Here is an 18,701-nt window from a genome sequence, read left to right on the forward strand (position 1 = left end):
ATCTTAGAAGTCTCAAAGAGCATTAACTATGCTACCAGTAAACATTCCCATTCTGACCTTATGCTTGTGAGAAGATTATTAATGAAGCAGCTAAAGGTTTTTGGGCTTAGGATACTACCCTGAGCAACTCCAGTATGCATTATCTTGGGGCTTGATAATTGACTGCCCATAACCTTCTGTACTAAGTAGACTCCAAGTGGTGTAGGACATAGGACATAGAACATAGAACATAGAACACTACAGCATAGTACAGGCCCTTTGGCCCTCGATGTTGCGCTGACCTGTGAAACCAATCTGAAGCCCATCTAGCCTACACTATTCCATTATCATCTATATGTTTATCCAATGACCATTTAAATGCCCTTAAAGTTGGTGAGTCTACTGCTGTTGCAGGCAGGCATTCCATGCCCTTACTACTCTCTGGGTAAAGAACCTACTTCTGACATCTGTCCTATATCTATCATCCCTCAATTTAAAGCTACGTCCCCTCACGCTAGCCATCACCATTTGTGGAAAAAGGCCCTCACTGTCCACCCTATCTAATTCTCTGATCATTTTATATGTCTCGAGTAAGTCACCTCTTAACAGTCTTCTCTGTAACGAAAACAGCCTCAAGTCCCTCAGCCTTTCCTCATAAGACCTTCCCTCCATACCAGGCAACATCCTGGTAAATCTCCTCTGCACCCTTTCCAATGCTTCCACATCCTTCCTATAATGTGGCGACCAGAACTGTATGCAATACTCCAAGTGCAACCACACCAGAGTTTTGTGCAGCTGCAACATGGCCTCATGGCTCTGAAACTCAATCCCTTTACCAATAAAACCTAGCACACCGTACGCCTTCTTAACAACCCTATCAACCTGAGTGGCAACTTTCAGGGATCTATGCACATGGACACCGAGATCTCTCTGCTCATCCACACTACCAAGAATCTTATCATTAGCCCAGTACTCTGTATTCCTGTTACTCTTCCAAAGTGAATCATCTCACACTTTTCCGCATTAAACTCCATTTGTCATCTCTCAGTCCATCTCTGCAGCTTATCTATGCCCCTCTGTAACTTGTAACATCCTTCCCCACTATCCATAACACCACTGACTTTAGTGTCACCCACAAATTTACTAATCCATCCTTCTACGCCCTCAACCAGGTCATTTATAAAAATGACAAACAGCAGTGACCCCAAAACAGATCCTTGCGGTACACCACTAGTAACTGAACTCCAGGATGAACATTTCCCATCAACCACCACCCTCTGTCTTCTTACAGCTAGCCAATTTCTAATCCAAATGACTAAATCACCCTCAATCCCATGCCTCCATATTTTCTGCAATAGCCTAGCTTGGGGAACTTTATCAAACGCTGTACTGAAATCCATATACAGCACATCAACCGCTTTATCCTCATCTATCTGTACTCCCAATATTAGTGATTTCCACTAATATTTTCATCTGAGTCATCTATTGCAGAAATTCACTTTTAAACTTCTACTCCAGTGAGCTAAAATATATTTAAAAAATCATTCATGGGATGTGGATATTATTGCCCACCTCTAATTGCCCATGAGAAGGTGGTGGTGAGCTGCCTTCTTGAACCACTGTAGCCCATTTTACATGGATAGACCTACAAAGACGATAGAGAGTGAATTTCAGGATTTTGACCCAACAACAATATGGGATTGGTGATGTATTTCCACATCAAGATGATGAATGGCTTAGAGGAGAACTTGCAAGTCATGGAGTACCTATGTATCTGCTGTCCTTGTCCTGCTTGATGGTAGTGGTTGTGGGTTTGGAAGGGGCTGTCAAGGAGCCTTGGTGAATTTTGACAGTTCATCTTGTGGATGGAACACAGTACTGCCACTGAACAGTAGTGTTGGAGGGACTGGATGTGGTGCCAATCAAGGGGGTGCTTTGTCCTGAATAGTGCTAAGTTTCTTGAGTGTTGTTGGAGTTGTATTTATCCAGACAAGTGTTCCGTTACACTATTGACTTGTGCCTCATAGGTGGTGGACAGGCTTTGGGGATTCAGGAGGTGAGTTGCTCTTTCTAGTACTTATGTGGCTTGTCCAGTAAGTTAACTCTGCAGGATGTTGACAGTGGGGGATTTGGTGATGACAATACCACGGAATGTCGGGGATTGATAGTTGATTCTCTTGTTGGAGGTGGTCATTAACTGATATTTATATCATGCGAATGTTACTTGCCACCTGACAGCCCAATCTGAAATTGTCCAGTTCATGCTGCATGTGAACAGGGACTGCTTCAGTATCTAAGGAGTTGCAAATGGTGGTGAACATTTTTCAATTAACAATGAACATCCCCATTTCTGACCTTTTGACATAAAGTAAAAATTGATAAAGTAGCTGAAGATGGTTGGCCATAGGACAGTGTCCTGAGGAACTCCAGCAGAGATATCCTGGAGTTGAGATGAATGATCTTCAATTGCCATAACCATATTCCTTGACCCGTTGTGATCTCCAGCACTTTATGTTTTCAGTGCAGATTCCAGCACCTGCAGTAATTTGCTCCTACATCTTCCTATGTGCCAGGTTTGACAATAACCAGTAGAGCATTTTCCCCCAATTCCCACTAATTGGAGTTTTGCGAGGGCTCCTGGATGCGGTCAAATGCAACCTTGATGTTAAGGATAGTTACTCTCACCTCACCTCTGAAAATCAGGTCTTTTGTCCATGTTTGAACCAAGGCTGTAATGTAGTCAAGAGCTGAGTGTCCCCAAATGAACCTTTTCCTCTGGCTGGCTGCAGCTCACTAATGCCAATGATTCACCATGTAAAGATTCAAACTTTATAGTAACCTTGAGGTTATGTGGCTAAGAGTGTCACATCAGTTGGCTGGGCCTTTTCAGAGTGCTGTGACATTGCACTCGTTCATCCTTGTGGAGTTGTTGTGGCAGGTGGCAGTTCTGAGAACATAAAAACAGGAACATTAAGGAGGAAGGTGAGATGCTGGGTGAATGTGTTGGTAGTGGGAAAGACCTGTCCTTTCTTATCAAACAAGAGGCAATCCTCCACAATGACAGACAAAGTTCCCCGTCTTTAGCGCATACTTAGAAAATCACTTTGCTTAAGTTTTGGTTGAATGTTGTTGGAGTGGCATATGGACCAGAAATCAAAGAGCAACAAAGTAGAATGAATGTGGGAGCAGTAAATAAAATGGCAGACCATAAGTAAACAAGTTCATGTTGCACATAAAGCAGAGATTTTAGACAAAATGTTCTGCATTTAGTCCTGATGAATTGGAACAAATGGTAAATACTGAATACAAGATCACAAGTCGTATTTGTAATGCATGCTCACGAGGAATGTGCTTGGTGCCTTGGGCATTGATATAAGGGGAAGAAATTTCATATGTTGCATCTGCTGTAATAACAGCAAGGGAGATTCTACCAGAACAAGAAATTCCACAGAGCAAATAAAATCAAAGAAAATTTAAAAAGAAACAAGGAGGTAACCCTCACCTTTAAACTCCTAAACCTTTCGTGAAGGCAACCTGGGAGTTAGTCATAATTTAATAGCAAGATTGGCAACTGCTTTCCAGATTACTGACTGAGCATTGACAATGATGTGTTTTCACCTCTGTACAGACATCTCCTTACCTATTTTATTAATCCCAGTGAGGTAACACATATTTATTCTTAGCTTCTATCCACTTTTCCTGCTGTTTTTATCCCCAGCACAGAGAGGGGTGGGAATGTGGGGACACTGGATGGGATAAATGAGGAACAGGAACTGAGAAGATATCTCCCTTTGTTCGTTATGATGGTGGCAACTGATTTCTGGGAAGAGATATGAGAATCAGGCCATCTTCCCCAGAAGTTACTTCCTATCTGTCTTCAGAAGCTGCAAAGCTTTGCAACCTCACCATCTGCAAAACACATTCTGAAGAAGCCATTTCCAGACTCTGCCCAGAGTCCTGGGAGGGAGGGGGACAGTACTTAAAAATTACAGAAGGCGACTCCATGGGCATTAATTTTATCGGTGTACATCAGTGTTTAGCCTAAATTTCTTTGCTTGAGATTCCCACCTTGCTGCTATAGCCAGATAAATACTAGGTTAGATCAAAAGGAGCAATTTTTTTTTAAAAGGTGCAATCAATATGATGGACTGTATTTGAGAAAGAGGGCATTGGTATTAATGTTGGATCAGCATGTGTCTTTTTAAATTAGTAATTTAATCCGCATGGGGCAATCCACACAAAAGTCTCTTGCCCCATGCGGGTTAAATTACTAATTTAAAAAGAAACATTCAGCAACTTCATGTGCATAACCTAGGCCCGAAACATCCTGTTCCTGCTCTTTCCTGCTCCTTTGCTGCTGCTTGGCCTGCTGTGTTCATCCAGCTCTACACCTTGTTGTCGCTGTACAACTTGGTTGCCCACTCCCCTTTGCAATCTTTCCTGGATCTGTGGGGACGTTCTGAGATAGCGATAGCAACCAGGAGTCTGGCTCGGAAACCGCTGGAGTAGGGCTGATGTGTGCTTTGTCTGCAGGGTCATGCTCGCAGCTCCTGGCACTGGGAGAGCTGATGCAGGCACTCTTCAAATCTCTCTGCTCTAAACCTAAACAATGTGGGCACCCCGTGAATGTGAAAGCTAATGAAATAATTCAACCCGTCTTGTGTTCAGCAAAACAATGCTCTCTGCACATCAGTAAAAACGATGCTTTATTTAGCATTAATCCCATTCCATCTATCCACACGCTCACTGAAACCATTTAACAAACAGTTTTTGGCATGGTCCTGTATGAGTTCAATATAAATTCTCTGACAGACTGCCACCAGGCACTGACACGACTGGTACTGGTAAGAGTTTTTACAGCTGCTGGCAAATCTAAGGGACTAGTTCACTTTCATAAAATAACCAAAATTCACATTTTTATTTAAAATACAACTACTGCTTGTCTTTTGCTTTGCTTTTGTCAAGTATTATATTTTCCATTGATGTTACTCAAAAAAGTGGAAGTCTACAAATTGTCTGGTGGTATACCTAGTTATACGTAACTGTAATGAACAGATTTGGAAATCGATGGCTGTGTGCAAAAGGGAAATGATAATAGGATGTTTAACTATGAAATAGGGTGCATTAACAGCAAGATAAAATTAAATAATACTAATGCTTTGAAAAACATATCCAGGAGTGCTTGGTGTTTTTAATGTATAGTAATTCATTAGAATGAATTAATATAATTAAACATTTTATGATTCTTCAAACAATACATAGCCGATTTTATCTTGAGGTGACTGTGTGGGAAGGGACTGAGATGAAGAGCAAAGCATTTAGACTTCGACAGCATGAGGCCAGAGGGGGTTCTAACAGCTGGACCTCATCTCCATCAAACTTGTCGATTTCCTTCTCAAATCAAGTAGTTAACTCTTCAGGGTTACCTTGCAGGCATTAGGAATTTAAGATTATCTTTGTCGTACTGCTGCAAACAATCTCAGTTAAAATCAAGATATTAAATTTTTCATGGTTTGAAATTCTCATTTATTACATATGTTGAAGCTGGAGTAAAGTTCAACAGATAAGATTAATTCAATTGGGCAACAAAAATAGCCTGTTTCCCTTATAAATTAGAATGGTAAGGCAGTGCAGCTGGAGCAGGGACCGAAACGTGACTGTGGTCTTGTGAGGTGATTCAGGGCAAAAGGCCATTTCATGGAATCTTTAGGAATACACCCAACTCAAATTGACCAAGCCTGACCAAAATCAATAGAAAGTAACTTCTAGCAAGCGGAATCCTCGAGAATAGAAATGACAGGAAACGGGAGGTCGAAACTATGTGAATGGATCCAGAATTCAGGTTGACAGGACCTCATGATCATGAGAGGGAGTGTAGGAAATAGGATCTGGACTAGAGCCGGAAAGGCCTAAATTTTCCTTGTAAGATGAGGAGGGACATTTCCATTCTTCCTGATCCAGAAAAAACATTTTTTCTGAAGAAGTGTCTCAATCCGAAACGTCAGCTTTCCTGCTCCTCTGATGCTGTTTGGCCTACTGTGTTCATCCAGCTCTACACCTTGCTACCTCATCTGCAGTTCCTACTATCTCAGGAAAACAGTTTATCTTTTTAAGAATTTGATCCAGCTCATTTTGGGTTGGCATGGCATGTCCACAACAATGAATTTCCCCTGAAGGCCTCAGTTAAATTTGCAGGTGGGCCTCAAAACATTGTCAGAATTTGACCTGCATGTTTAAAGAAGGACCTTACTAACTTTTGGTGGCTGCCCCTCTATTGCACTTAATTAAGCAGGTTATAATCTAAACCTATGGCAAGGCAGTGGATTACTTGTGGATAATGCTTGGAGGGAGCATTTGTGGTGCACTTTTTACATGCATGGTTACTGCTGTAGCAAGAAAGGTTCAAAGCAGCCCCTGAGGTTTCGAAATTATTTCAGAAATGGTCTTCTCATGGTTTTACTGTATAAACTTAAATATCACTTCTACCCTTAGGAATAAATTGAATCAATTTTACAAGAATAATAATGGAGACCACAAGTAATGTGTATATATAGTTAAATGTGATTTTTGTATGCAGAACCATTGATACCAGATGGCAAGTTTCAGTCGGGAATCTAAACAAGGTGTTGAGATGGTTTATGAAAAGCATCACTCTTACTCAGGAGATAGGACAAGCAGCAATTAATCAACAAAGAAAATAGAAAATGCTGTAAATGTGTAAAAGTTCACTGAAGAGGAAAAAAATGCAATAAATCAAGGAATTTAAGTAACATCATGAACAGTGAGAGATTTTTGAGATGATTGCACCATGTAAATATTTTACTGACTTCTGAAAGCTTCAAGGTTTCTTTTACCATCTTGGGTAGGTTGCATGCCAAAAATAACTGCTTTGTATTAAATGACTAACTGGTGTTCCTCTCTTATTGAACAACTATTGAGAAATAAACAACAGTATTACTAAGAATTTTTATAGCTAGTGAGTGTTACAGTATCTTTTGGAATATTGTGAACTGAGGATTATTTTTGTAGGTCTACACCATTGCCTGACTCTGTTATAAAATTGATCCTAGGAAATACATTGCAAAGCATTTTTCTCGATAGCAGTGTCATATATTTGCAATACTGACAGTTCATCTTGTTCTTGTCCTTACTATTAGAGAACTACTTCAGCGATAGCAAATAGCAGAAGTCATAAGGACTGATACATATTAAGTTGCCTTCAGCAATTCACTGACTTGAATTTTGGGGAGAGATCATTTTTACGATTTACTTTGACAGAAATCAAAAGGGATAATGGATGAAGAGGTTTAATTTCATTGATGAAGGATCAAATCTCACTCAACTGTTTTGTGGATAGTTGTCCTATTTAACAAACAACACTCACCTAGCAATTACTGATCCCAGATTCAGAGGATGAACTTTTAAAATATTTGTTCATGGGATGTGGGCATGGCTGGCTTGGACAGCATTTATGGTCTATCCCTAATTTCCCTGGACAAGGTGGTGGTGAGATCCCCCTTTGAACTGCTGCAGTCCTTGGGGCATAAGTATACCCATAGTTGGGAAGGGAGTTCCAGGATTTTGAACCAGCGCAGTGAGGGAATGGTGATAAAGTTATATGTCAGAATGGTATGTGGCCTGGACGGGGAGTTGCAGGTTGTGTTGTCTGCAACTGCCACCCTTATTCTTTTAGGTGGTAGGCATCACAGGTTTGGAAGATGCTATTGGATGATTGTTGGAAAGTTACTACAGGTATCTTGTAGATGGTACAAACTGCTGCCACTACGCATCAGTGGTGAAGAAAGCGATGGTACTCAATGTGGATAAGCTGTCAATCAAGTGGGTTGCTTTATCTTGAATAGTGTTAGAGTTGTTGGAATAGCACCCATAAGTGGACAGTATTCCATCACATTCCTGACCCGTACCTTGTAAATGGGTTGACTGGTACTGGGGAGAGAGGAGTCGAGTTGTGCAGTCCAGAATTCCCAACCTCTGGCCTGCTCTTGTAGCCACAGCATTTATATGACTGGTCCAGTCCATTTCCTGGATAATGATAACTCCTGGATGATGGTAATGGGGATTCATCAATGTCATAAATAGCTGGTGGTTAGATTCTATCGTATTGGAGACGATCCTTTCCTGGGATTTTTGTGGCGTTACTGTTACTTGCCACTTATCAAACAAAGCTTGGATGTTGTCCCGGTCTTACTGTGTCTAGACTGCTTTAGTGTCTGAGGAGTTGCAAATGGTGCTTAACATTGTGCAATCATCCGTGAACATCCCTACCTCTGATCTTATGGTGGCTACCAAATTATATGATTTGTAGCAAAGCGATGGGCTTATTACTCTTCTTGACCAAAGCCAGCTACACTAATCCAGTGAGTGTAGTGGCATAAATTCACTTCTCCTCATATTAATTTCATTCCATTTCTAGCTCTAGATCTTCCATGGAATCCAGAAGCAGCAATGTCATTCCACAAGCTTATCAACCAATGAGATTGAAGAGTTATCACTGCAACAGGCAGATTCTTTTTTTTCAGTACTACACAAAATGAAAAGAGAATAGAAGACTGTTTATAATTCACCTTATAAGCAGCTTCTATCATTTATATTTTAATTTTACAGAATTACACATGGGATTAAAGGAGAAACAAGAATATTAAACAGTCAACCAAAATATACCATGTTAGCAATCAATATAATTTACCACTGGAGAAAATTGACATTGTACAACAATCAAATTTGATTTTTTTCAGTTGTTCAGCTGTTTCTATAATTTAGCATGCAATTAAAAACCCATTACACCACATTCAACAAAGCATAACTTTTCGTGAGAAAAATGTTAGTCGTAAAAATAACTTGGAAGTGGAATTTCACATTACTTTCTAGTTGATTTAAATGTGCCAGGATTAAGCTAACATAAACTGTGGATTAGTAGAGAATCAATGATAGAGACTTTGGGGTTTCCTTGCTTGACTGCACATATGCAGTGAACAGAAATTGTCAGTTTTCACAGAGTAATGACAGAGAACATAAACACTTTTGCTGTCATTACAGCCACAAAGCCAGGCCATTGCAGTATGTTTGAATAACAATCAGACAGATTTAATCAGTTTTCTCCTTTTTCCTGTGCAGAGGTATATCTACTCCCAGCAACAATGGCATCAGAACAAAACCCAACACCCAAGCAGCACCCCACCTCCACAGCTGGGCATAAGGTTGGTTCATTTTTTTTTTGCTATTCACCCATCCTTTCATAAACGTTGTCACCTTCATTCTGCTTAAACAGTGACAATTGGATGATACTGTCAGGCAAATGCTTTCCAACCTAAAGATTCTATGAATAGATTTTTCCATTCTTATTCAAAATAAAGAAGAGTGAACTGAACCTCACTTTATTGCTCTGTTTCAGATTACTCTGTATGAGCAGGAAAATTTCCAAGGCCTCTTCCATGAGGTGACTGGCCCCTGTCCCAACTTGAAAGAGACAGGACTGGGGAAAGTTGGCTCCCTTGTGGTGCACACTGGGCCGTAAGTATTGCATGGCACTATGTAAGTTTTGCACCATAGAGATGATTTTTTTCGGTCCAACTGGTTGATATTTATACTTCATGCAAATGTTTGGGGGATTGCAAGAACACCTGGAGAGTTTTTGAGACTAATTGAACAAATGTGATACAAAATAATAAATCACAGTTGTATTTAAAGGCAGCTGAAGGTAAACATGACATTGGTGGGTACATTGGATTAATACCTGTATCACACATATGGCTAACTGGGCATTGACTCAAAGCAGAGTTTGCTGACCCTAAGAATAATGGACCCAAATAAAAGCAAAATACAAACTAGGTCTGACAGTATTCGGGGAGAGAGAAAGAGAGTTAGAGTTTCAGGTTGATGCCTGTTTTCGTTAAAAAGAAGGTTGAGAGGGGACTTAATTGAGACATATAAAATAATCAGAGGGTTAGCTAGGGTGGATAGGGAGGGCCTTTTTCCAAGGACGGTGAAAGCGAGCATGAGGGGGCATAGCTTTAAATTGAAGGGTGAAAGATATAGGACAGATGTCAGAGGTAGTTTCTTTACTCAGAGAGTAGTAAGGGAATGGAACGCTTTGCCTGCAATGGTAGCAGATTCGCCAACTTTAGGTATGTTTAAGTCGTCATTGGATAAGCATATGGATGTACATGGAATAGTGTAGGTTAGATGGGCTTGAGATCGGTATGACAGTTCGGCGCAACATCGAGGGCCAAAGGGCCTGTACTGTGCTGTACTGTTCTATGTTCTATGGTACAATTTAACGATGTTACAGTTTTGTTTTAAGTGGTTTCAGAGAGAAGCAAAGGAGAAAGAGGGATTGTAGGAAAGATTTAATTAGCAAAAAAGGTAATGGTACTGCCAAAAGAATGGTAATCAGACGTGTAAAGCAATAAAATATTTAACAGGGGAAAAGTACAAATGGTATCAGCAAAACCATAAATAATAACTGCCATCCACAAACAGAAACACAAACAAAACTGGGGGTAAAATTAAGTTGTGTAACTGTGGAAATCGCTGAACTGAGTCCAGAAGGCTTTGAAATGTCTACTCAAAAGACAAGATTCCATTCCTCAAGCTTATGTTGAACTTTATTCGAACAATGTTCAAGGTTGAGGACAGAGAAGCAAGAATGGGGAAGGAACAGAGGGTTGAAGCGACAGGCAACTGCAATCTCATGATTACATTTGCAGAGGGAATGGAGGTGTTCTACAAAGTGTTGACCCAGTCAGTGTTAGGTCCCCCCACTGGAGATGAGGCCACATCACGCAGTGAATGTTGTGTACTGAACTGGGCAAGTCAATCACTAGGAATGTTAAGGGCATTGGATAGTGAGAAGGAAGGTGACCAAGGGCAGGTGTCACATCCCTCATGTCTGGTAATGTGCTGTGAGAAGGGAAGGGTGTATTGGGGATAGCAGTGGAGTGTGCCACGTTGTCACAGAATGGATGGTCCTCTGGAATGGGCTGGATTGGATGTTTAATGGACATCATGTTGCAGGTGACAGAAATAGAGGAGGATGGTTCATTGAATATGAAAGGTGAGAATAGGCAGAATCAATTCACGGCTCTGGAAGGGAGCTGAAATTGTCGCAGCAGAAGTGAAGTAAATGAAATTAATGCCCATTAATTATCTCTAGAAATGAAGAGAAAGAAAAGTCAAGATTAGGGAATGAAACAGTCAGAAATGAACTGTGCAATGTTGAGTGAAGTGTAATGATTAAAAGCAAAGTAGATGAAATCCTTAAGCTCAGGTAAGAGGAAGAAATGATACTGATACAGTCATCAGATGTCATCAGTCAACTGCTAAAAAGGTATGGATAAAGATGAAAAATCCCATGTTAAAAAAAGATGGAATTTCTAATCTAGGCAGAACTCACTATTGAGTAACCATATGAGCATTCTTGGACCAACTACTTCAAGGCAGAGATGTATAGATGAATGGGAGCACTCTTTATATGTGGAGGACTGGGAAGGTACTGTAAACCATAAAGATTGTTTGAATTAAAAACAGAAAATCAACGGAGGGAGAAGGCTGAATGGAAAATCAGAAGAAAATGGAAGAAGGTGAAAAAGCCAATGAGAATAGAACTGAGGTTTTTAAAGCCAGGGTCTTAAGCACAAAGGCAACAATAAGACTTTTATTGAACTCTAGCGATCACAACTCATTAAGCCTAGCATGGACTTGGTCATTATTAATGACCAATTCCAGAGAGTACTGAGGAGCAGGTCGCCAATCTATCTCTTTGTCAGCTCTTGAAAAGTAAAGAACCTAGGAGTACCAGAGTAAGTTTTCTTAAAGAGGCATCTGGAAAATCCCTTCTGGTTCAATGGTTAAGTGGTAGCTGAATATTGAGGTATCCAGAATTGGAAGGCCCCTGTTGTGTGCTAAACTATGAGTGTCAAATAATTGAAAGGTCCCCATCTTGATTGTTAGTGACTGCTTCTGGAACAGACACATATGGAGCAGTTGGGCAATCTCATGTTGACCTCTACAATTGAATAATCAACTAGAGAAATGGGAAAGCTTTTGCCACCCATTAAAATATGCAGCTTCAGGAAAGAAGAGGAGAGCATTTGAAACAAATGAATATTTTTGCTGACTCATACTTATACTTACAGTCATGAAAACAAAATGCTAATGTACACATTTAAGGAAACAAAAATATAATGCTGGAAATTTAAGTCTATAACAGAAGTCTCTTTCCTAGATACTAGTCCACCTGCTGGCCACATTTCCATCTTAGATTTTCAGCATTAATGTGCTTCTTTGTTTTATCTGGAAAAAAAATTGTTACTTGTGACATCAAAAATAATAAATACTTAAGATGACATCACTGTTTTATTTTCTTCACATCAAGAGTGTTTATAATACGAAGCACAAATGTGACCATCATACTTGGAGGAATTCCAAATTTGAATAAAAATTTCTGGACCCTAAAGTTGGCAGCAGCAGCAGTAAACTGCCTGTCACAAGTTAAATACTTTTTGCTGTTATAAGGTGGATAACATCTTCTGTTGCCTAACACTACCATCTGTTTTGTTTTATTTTTAGATGGGTTGGCTATGAGCAGACAGGCTGCAAGGGTGAACAGTTTGTATTTGAGAAAGGAGAATATCCCCGTTGGGATACTTGGACAAACAGCCGCAAGAGCGATAGTCTTGCTTCCTTCAAACCTGTGAAACTGGTATGTTGGCATTGAATGCAGAGTTAAAGCTGGGCAAAAAAAGGAATCAGACCAACAAAAGCATAGAAACCCTAAAGTCTGCCTGATCTGCTACTTGGCTGTTAGGTAAGGAAGTTGAACCTTCCTTATCTGTCAATGACACAGTTGCTCAGTAGTTAGCACTGCTGCCTTGTAGTACTGATGACCCAGATTCAATTCCAGCCTTGGGCAACAGCTTGTGTGGAGCCTATGCAGGTTTGCTCCTGTTTTCACCCACAGTCCAAAGATGTGCAGGCTAGGTCGATTGGCCATGCTAAATCACCCATAGTGTCTAGGGATGTGTGGGCTAGGTGGAAAATGCAGGGTTACAGGATGGGTCTGGATGGGATGCTCTTTGAAGGGTTGGTGTGGACTTGATGGACCAAATGGCCTGCTTCCATACTGTAGGGATTCTATGATAACTCTCAGCCAAGTTCAGTGAAGTGATCTCAACCAAAGCAGCAAATCAGTTTGTACTGATGCCCAACTCTTGGCTAGTAAAGGAAAAATCAGAATGGGAAACTATCATTCTATAACTTATGTCAGTCTATAGGAGGGATGAAGATCAATTGCATTAACTGTTGCTGGAAGAATTATAAACATACATATAAATAAATACACACACACACACACACACACACACACACACACACCTGTTGGGTACGAAGCAGATACCCCCTAAGCTGAACAGTCTACAGATATAAGGCTCCCACTTAAGGATGGTCACTTAAATGATATGCTGGTAACTATGAAACTGCATTCCATATTGAAACTGTTCAGTCAGTCAGCAGGAAAGATAAAAAGAGAGGAAGTTAAAATAAAAATAAAAGGAAAGCTTGTTGACATTTTCAATTACTCCTATTTTGAAAAAAACCTTACCCTTTTGTATCATACAGGATGGAAATGAACACAAGATCATACTTTATGAAAACCCTAACTTTACTGGAAAAAAAATTGAAATCATAGATGATGATGTACCAAGTTTCCATGCTCATGGATACCAGGAGAAAGTGTCATCCATTCGTGTTTTGAATGGAACGTAAGTACTGGGATGGGGCTTGACATAAACCATTGTATCAGCAGACTTTGATTTCACTTGATAATACACCTATTTTAAAAGCCTAGAGAATGGAAAGAGGAATAGGCTGTTCTACCCACCAAGCCCGCTCCACTGTTCAATATGATCATGGTTGATCATCCAACACGGAAGCACAGAATTGTTGTATTGGAGAATGGAGCAATTTGACCCATTAGGCCCTGCACTGGCTCTTTAAATGAACATCATTATCTAATGCCAATTTCCCACTCTATGCCACACCTTTGCACACTATTTCCAGCCAAATAATTATCCAATGCCTTCTGGAATGCTTCAGTTGACCATACCTCTACCATAGTTCCATACAGTACATTTCATAGAACATAGAACATAGAACATAGAACAGTACAGCACAGAACAGGCCCTTCAGCCCACAATGTTGTGCCGACCATTGATCCTCATGGATGCACCCTCAAATTTCTGTGACCATATGCATGTCCAGCAGTCTCTTAAATGACCCCAATGACCTTGCTTCCACAACTGCTGCTGGCAACGCATTCCATGCTCTCACAACTCTCTGCGTAAAGAACCTGCCTCTGACATCCCCTCTATACTTTCCACCAACCAGCTTAAAACTATGACCCCTCGTGCTAGCCATTTCTGCCCTGGGAAATAGTCTCTGGCTATCGACTCTATCTATGCCTCTCATTATCTTGTATACCTCAATTAGGTCCCCTCTCCTCCTCCTTTTCTCCAATGAAAAGAGACCGAGCTCAGTCAACCTCTCTTCATAAGATAAGCCCTCCAGTCCAGGCAGCATCCTGGTAAACCTCCTCTGAACCCTCTCCAAAGCATCCACATCTTTCCTATAATAGGGCGCCCAGAACTGGACGCAGTATTCCAAGTGCGGTCTAACCAAAGTTTTATAGAGCTGCAACAAGATCTCACGACTCTTAAACTCAATCCCCCTGTTAATGAAAGCCAAAACACCATATGCTTTCTTAACAACCCTGTCCACTTGGGTGGCCATTTTAAGGGATCTATGTATCTGCACACCAAGATCCCTCTGTTCCTCCACGCTGCCAAGAATCCTATCCTTAATCCTGTACTCAGCTTTCAAATTCGACCTTCCAAAATGCATCACCTCGCATTTATCCAGGTTGAACTCCATCTGCCACCTCTCAGCCCATCTCTGCATCCTGTCAATGTCCCGCTGCAGCCTACAACAGCCCTCTACACTGTCAACGACACCTCCGACCTTTGTGTCGTCTGCAAACTTGCTGACCCATCCTTCAATGCCCTCATCCAAGTCATTAATAAAAATTACAAACAGTAGAGGCCCAAGGACAGAGCCCTGTGGAACCCCACTCACCACTGACTTCCAGGCAGAATATTTTCCTTCTACTACCACACGCTGTCTTCTGTTGGCCAGCCAATTCTGTATCCAAGCAGCTAAGTTCCCCTGTATCCCATTCCTCCTGACCTTCTGAATGAGCCTTCCATGGGGAACCTTATCAAATGCCTTACTGAAGTCCATATACACCACATCCACAGCTCGACCCTCATCAACCTTACTAGTCACATCCTCAAAAAACTCGATAAGGTTTGTAAGGCATGACCTACCCCTCACAAAGCCGTGTTGACTGTATTTGATCAAGCCATGCTCTTCCAGATGGTCATAAATCTTATCCCTCAGAATCCTTTCTAACACCTTGCAGACGACAGACGTGAGACTTACCGGTCTATAATTGCCGGGGATTTCCCTATTTCCTTTCTTGAAGAGAGGAATTACATTTGCCTCTCTCCAGTCCTCAGGTACGACTCCAGTGGAGAGCGAGGATGCAAAGATCTTCGCAAGTGGCGAAGCAATTGCATTTCTCGCTTCCCAAAGCAGCCGAGGACAAATCTGATCCGGGCCTGGCGACTTGTCAATCTTAATGTTTGACAAAATTTTCAGTACATCAGCTTCCTCTATCTCTATCCATTCCAGCATGCACACCTGCTCTTCAAAGGTTTCATTCACTACACAGTTCGATTCTTTCGTAAAGACAGAAGCAAAAAACTCATTTAGGGCTTCCCCTACCTCCTCAGGCTCCACACACAAGTTCCCTATGCTATCCCTGATCGGCCCTACTCTTTCTTTGACCATTCTCTTATTCCTCACGTAAGTGTAAAATGCCTTTGTGTTTTCCCGGATTCCTTCTGCCAAGCCTTTCTCGTGCCCCCTCCTGGCTCTCCTCAGACCATTTTTGAGCTCCTTCCTTGCCTGCATGTAATCCTCTCTAGCTGAACTTGACCCTAGCTTCCTCCACCTTATGTAAGCTACCTTCTTCCTTTTCACTAGAAGCTCCACCGCTCTCGTCATCCAAGGTTCCTTTATCTTACCCCTTCTTGCCTGTCTCAGAGGGACATATTTACTCATCACTCCCAACAACTGTTCCTTAAACCATCTCCACATCTCTTCATGCCCTGTTTGCTGAGAATTTTTTTTTGCACAGCATCCTCCCTTCTTTTGCACATCACTTGAAATGTTTTTCCCTATCTACTCTATCCGGCCCATTCAGTATCCTTTTCCCACCACCTCCTCTCTCTGTTCGATCCCTTTAGCCCTAAGAGCTATACCTAACTCGTTCTTGAAAACTTTCAATATTTTGGCCTCAACCTCTTTCTATGGCAGAAAATTGCACAGATTCATCACTCTCTGAGTGAAGAAATTTCTCCTCATCTCATTCCCAAATATCCTACCCTGTATCCTTGGACTGTAACCACTGGTTCTGGACTCGCTGGTCACTGGGAACTTCATAATCACATCACAGCTGACTGTTTCTTTGCTCCTTGCTTGTCAGATACATCAGCGAAAACAATAGAGATAACAAAGTGTGGAGCTGGATGAACACAGCAGGCCAAGCAGCATCTTAGGAGCGAAATTAATAGCGCAGTCAATAGATATAATTTTAAATTCCAAAATCTCTGTTTACGGTTCACCTGCACATTGGTGTACTTCTTGGTCTGGCATTCGTCTGCCCTAGAAAGATTAAATACATAAATAAAACAATTTGACTTGGGAAGAAAGAATGATTTAACATTTTGGAATTTCTTTTCATCAATTTACTGTTTTCAAATGGAACTTTGACAGTCAATGTCAATTAGTACACAATTGTTCAACCTAAATCTATTCTCACCTGATGTCTACACAGACAGGTGTGTCCTGCAGGAGTCACTGAAAAATCTTCATGAAAATGATGCTTTCATGGTTTCCTCTCACAGGGTTGTGAGGCCAACTGTAGCCTGTCCAAGCTGAGATCAGTTAGCTCAGCACTGCCTTGGGTTGGATAGTGGATTTCATTTGCGTGAATGTATATGTATTCCTCTTTCAGTACTATGTGTTTCACGTCTTTCTTCCAGGTGGGTTGGATACCAGTACCCAGGCTACAGAGGCTACCAGTACCTGCTTGAAAAGAGAGATTACAAGGATGTAACTGAATTTGGAGCCCAGAAACCTCAGATCCAGTCTGTCAGACGTATTAGGGATATGCAGTGGCATCAGAGGGGAATCTTTCATCCCACTAACTGAAAGGTTCCTCTGCTTCTAAGCTTCTGGCATCAGTTTCTCACTGATTTGCTGCTAAATTCCTAATAACAGGTTAAGTGAATGCTTTCCCATAATATGCTGTATGAATTCAACAGCTGAGCCAATTCAATAAAATCCTGCACTTCAAGCTCAACTTCTCTATCTGCGTTTTGCTTTTTTATATGAACTGACAGAAGGGGAGGATACAAAAATTAACCTTCTCCCCAAAATTGGTTCAGTTAGATAACAGCAAAGATTTAAGGAAAAGATTCTCTTAATGATTCATCTGGTTAAGGGAACATGTAATTGAATCAAATAATGCCTCTCTTTTGACTGATCGGATCATCTCAACACAGAGAGGGAGATAGTTGGAGTCTACGACTTACCTCATCTCCACAAGCTATGAGACAAAAGTTGCCTTCAGTTTATCCTCTTGATTGCTGTACTGAAAAGTATGCATTTACTGTGTATCATTTCACACATCGGGTAGGATCTTTTTCAGTGCATGGCAAAAAACATGCACAGTGTAAGTCAGTGTCTTTATTGAAGCAGGGAAATATTATGGCCACAGTCCAAATTTTGTCCACAGTAAGGAAGAAATGCATTTAATCAGTAAGCTAAAACTCACTGGCAATCTCCAAGAACAGAAGAGCATCTCAGAGTATCCTGTGAGTGCCAAATAATACAATGCACATAGAAGCAGGAAATTACAGACTACTTTGCTTAATATCTGTCATGGGAAAATGCTAGCATCAGTTATTAAGGAGGTTATAACAGGGCACTTAGAAAATTCTAACGCAGTTATGAAGAGTCAACTATGTTATATGAAAGGGAAACCATGTTTGACTAATTTTTTTAGAGATATAGAATCATACAGCATAGAAACAGACCCTTTGTTCCAACCAATCCATGTTGAACATAATCCCAAACTAAACTAGCCCTACCTACATGCTCCTGGCCCATGTCCCTCCAAACCTTTCCTATTCATGTACTTATCGAAGTGTCTTTTACATGTTGTAACTGCGCCTGCATCCACCACTTCCTCAGGAAGTTCATTCCACACCCAAACCATTCTCAATGTAATAAAATTGTCCCCATGTCTTTTTTAAATCTCTCTCCTCTCACCTTCAAAATATGCCCTCTAGTCTTGAAATCCTCTATGCTAGGAAAAAGACACCTGCCATTCACCTTATCTATATTCCTCTATTTTTATAAACCTTTATAAGGTCACCTCTCCATTTCCTAAGCTCCAGAGACACAAGTGTCAACCTTTCTTTATAACTCAAATCTTCCATATCTGGCAATATCCTGGTAAATCTCTCCTGAACCCTCTCTAGTTTAATAATATCCTTCCTATTACAGAGTGACCAGAACTG

At 40.9% G+C, this 18,701-nt stretch overlaps 1 protein-coding gene across 1 annotated transcript; it reads left to right on the top strand.

Annotated features, from left to right (window-relative positions):
* Nucleotides 1-4,805: 4,805 nt before the first annotated feature.
* Nucleotides 4,806-17,350, top strand: LOC125463918 (beta-crystallin B2-like). Its single transcript, XM_048555686.1, has 6 exons — nucleotides 4,806-4,823; nucleotides 9,115-9,197; nucleotides 9,392-9,510; nucleotides 12,568-12,700; nucleotides 13,615-13,757; nucleotides 17,160-17,350. The coding sequence occupies exons 2-6, from the start codon at nucleotides 9,138-9,140 to the stop codon at nucleotides 17,326-17,328; spliced, it is 624 nt and encodes a 207-aa protein (XP_048411643.1). The 5' UTR covers nucleotides 4,806-4,823; nucleotides 9,115-9,137; the 3' UTR covers nucleotides 17,329-17,350.
* The last annotated feature ends 1,351 nt before the right edge of the window (nucleotides 17,351-18,701 follow it).

Source organism: Stegostoma tigrinum, chromosome 26 (genome assembly GCF_030684315.1).
Source record: "Stegostoma tigrinum isolate sSteTig4 chromosome 26, sSteTig4.hap1, whole genome shotgun sequence".
In the NCBI taxonomy this organism is placed as follows: domain Eukaryota; kingdom Metazoa; phylum Chordata; class Chondrichthyes; order Orectolobiformes; family Stegostomatidae; genus Stegostoma; species Stegostoma tigrinum.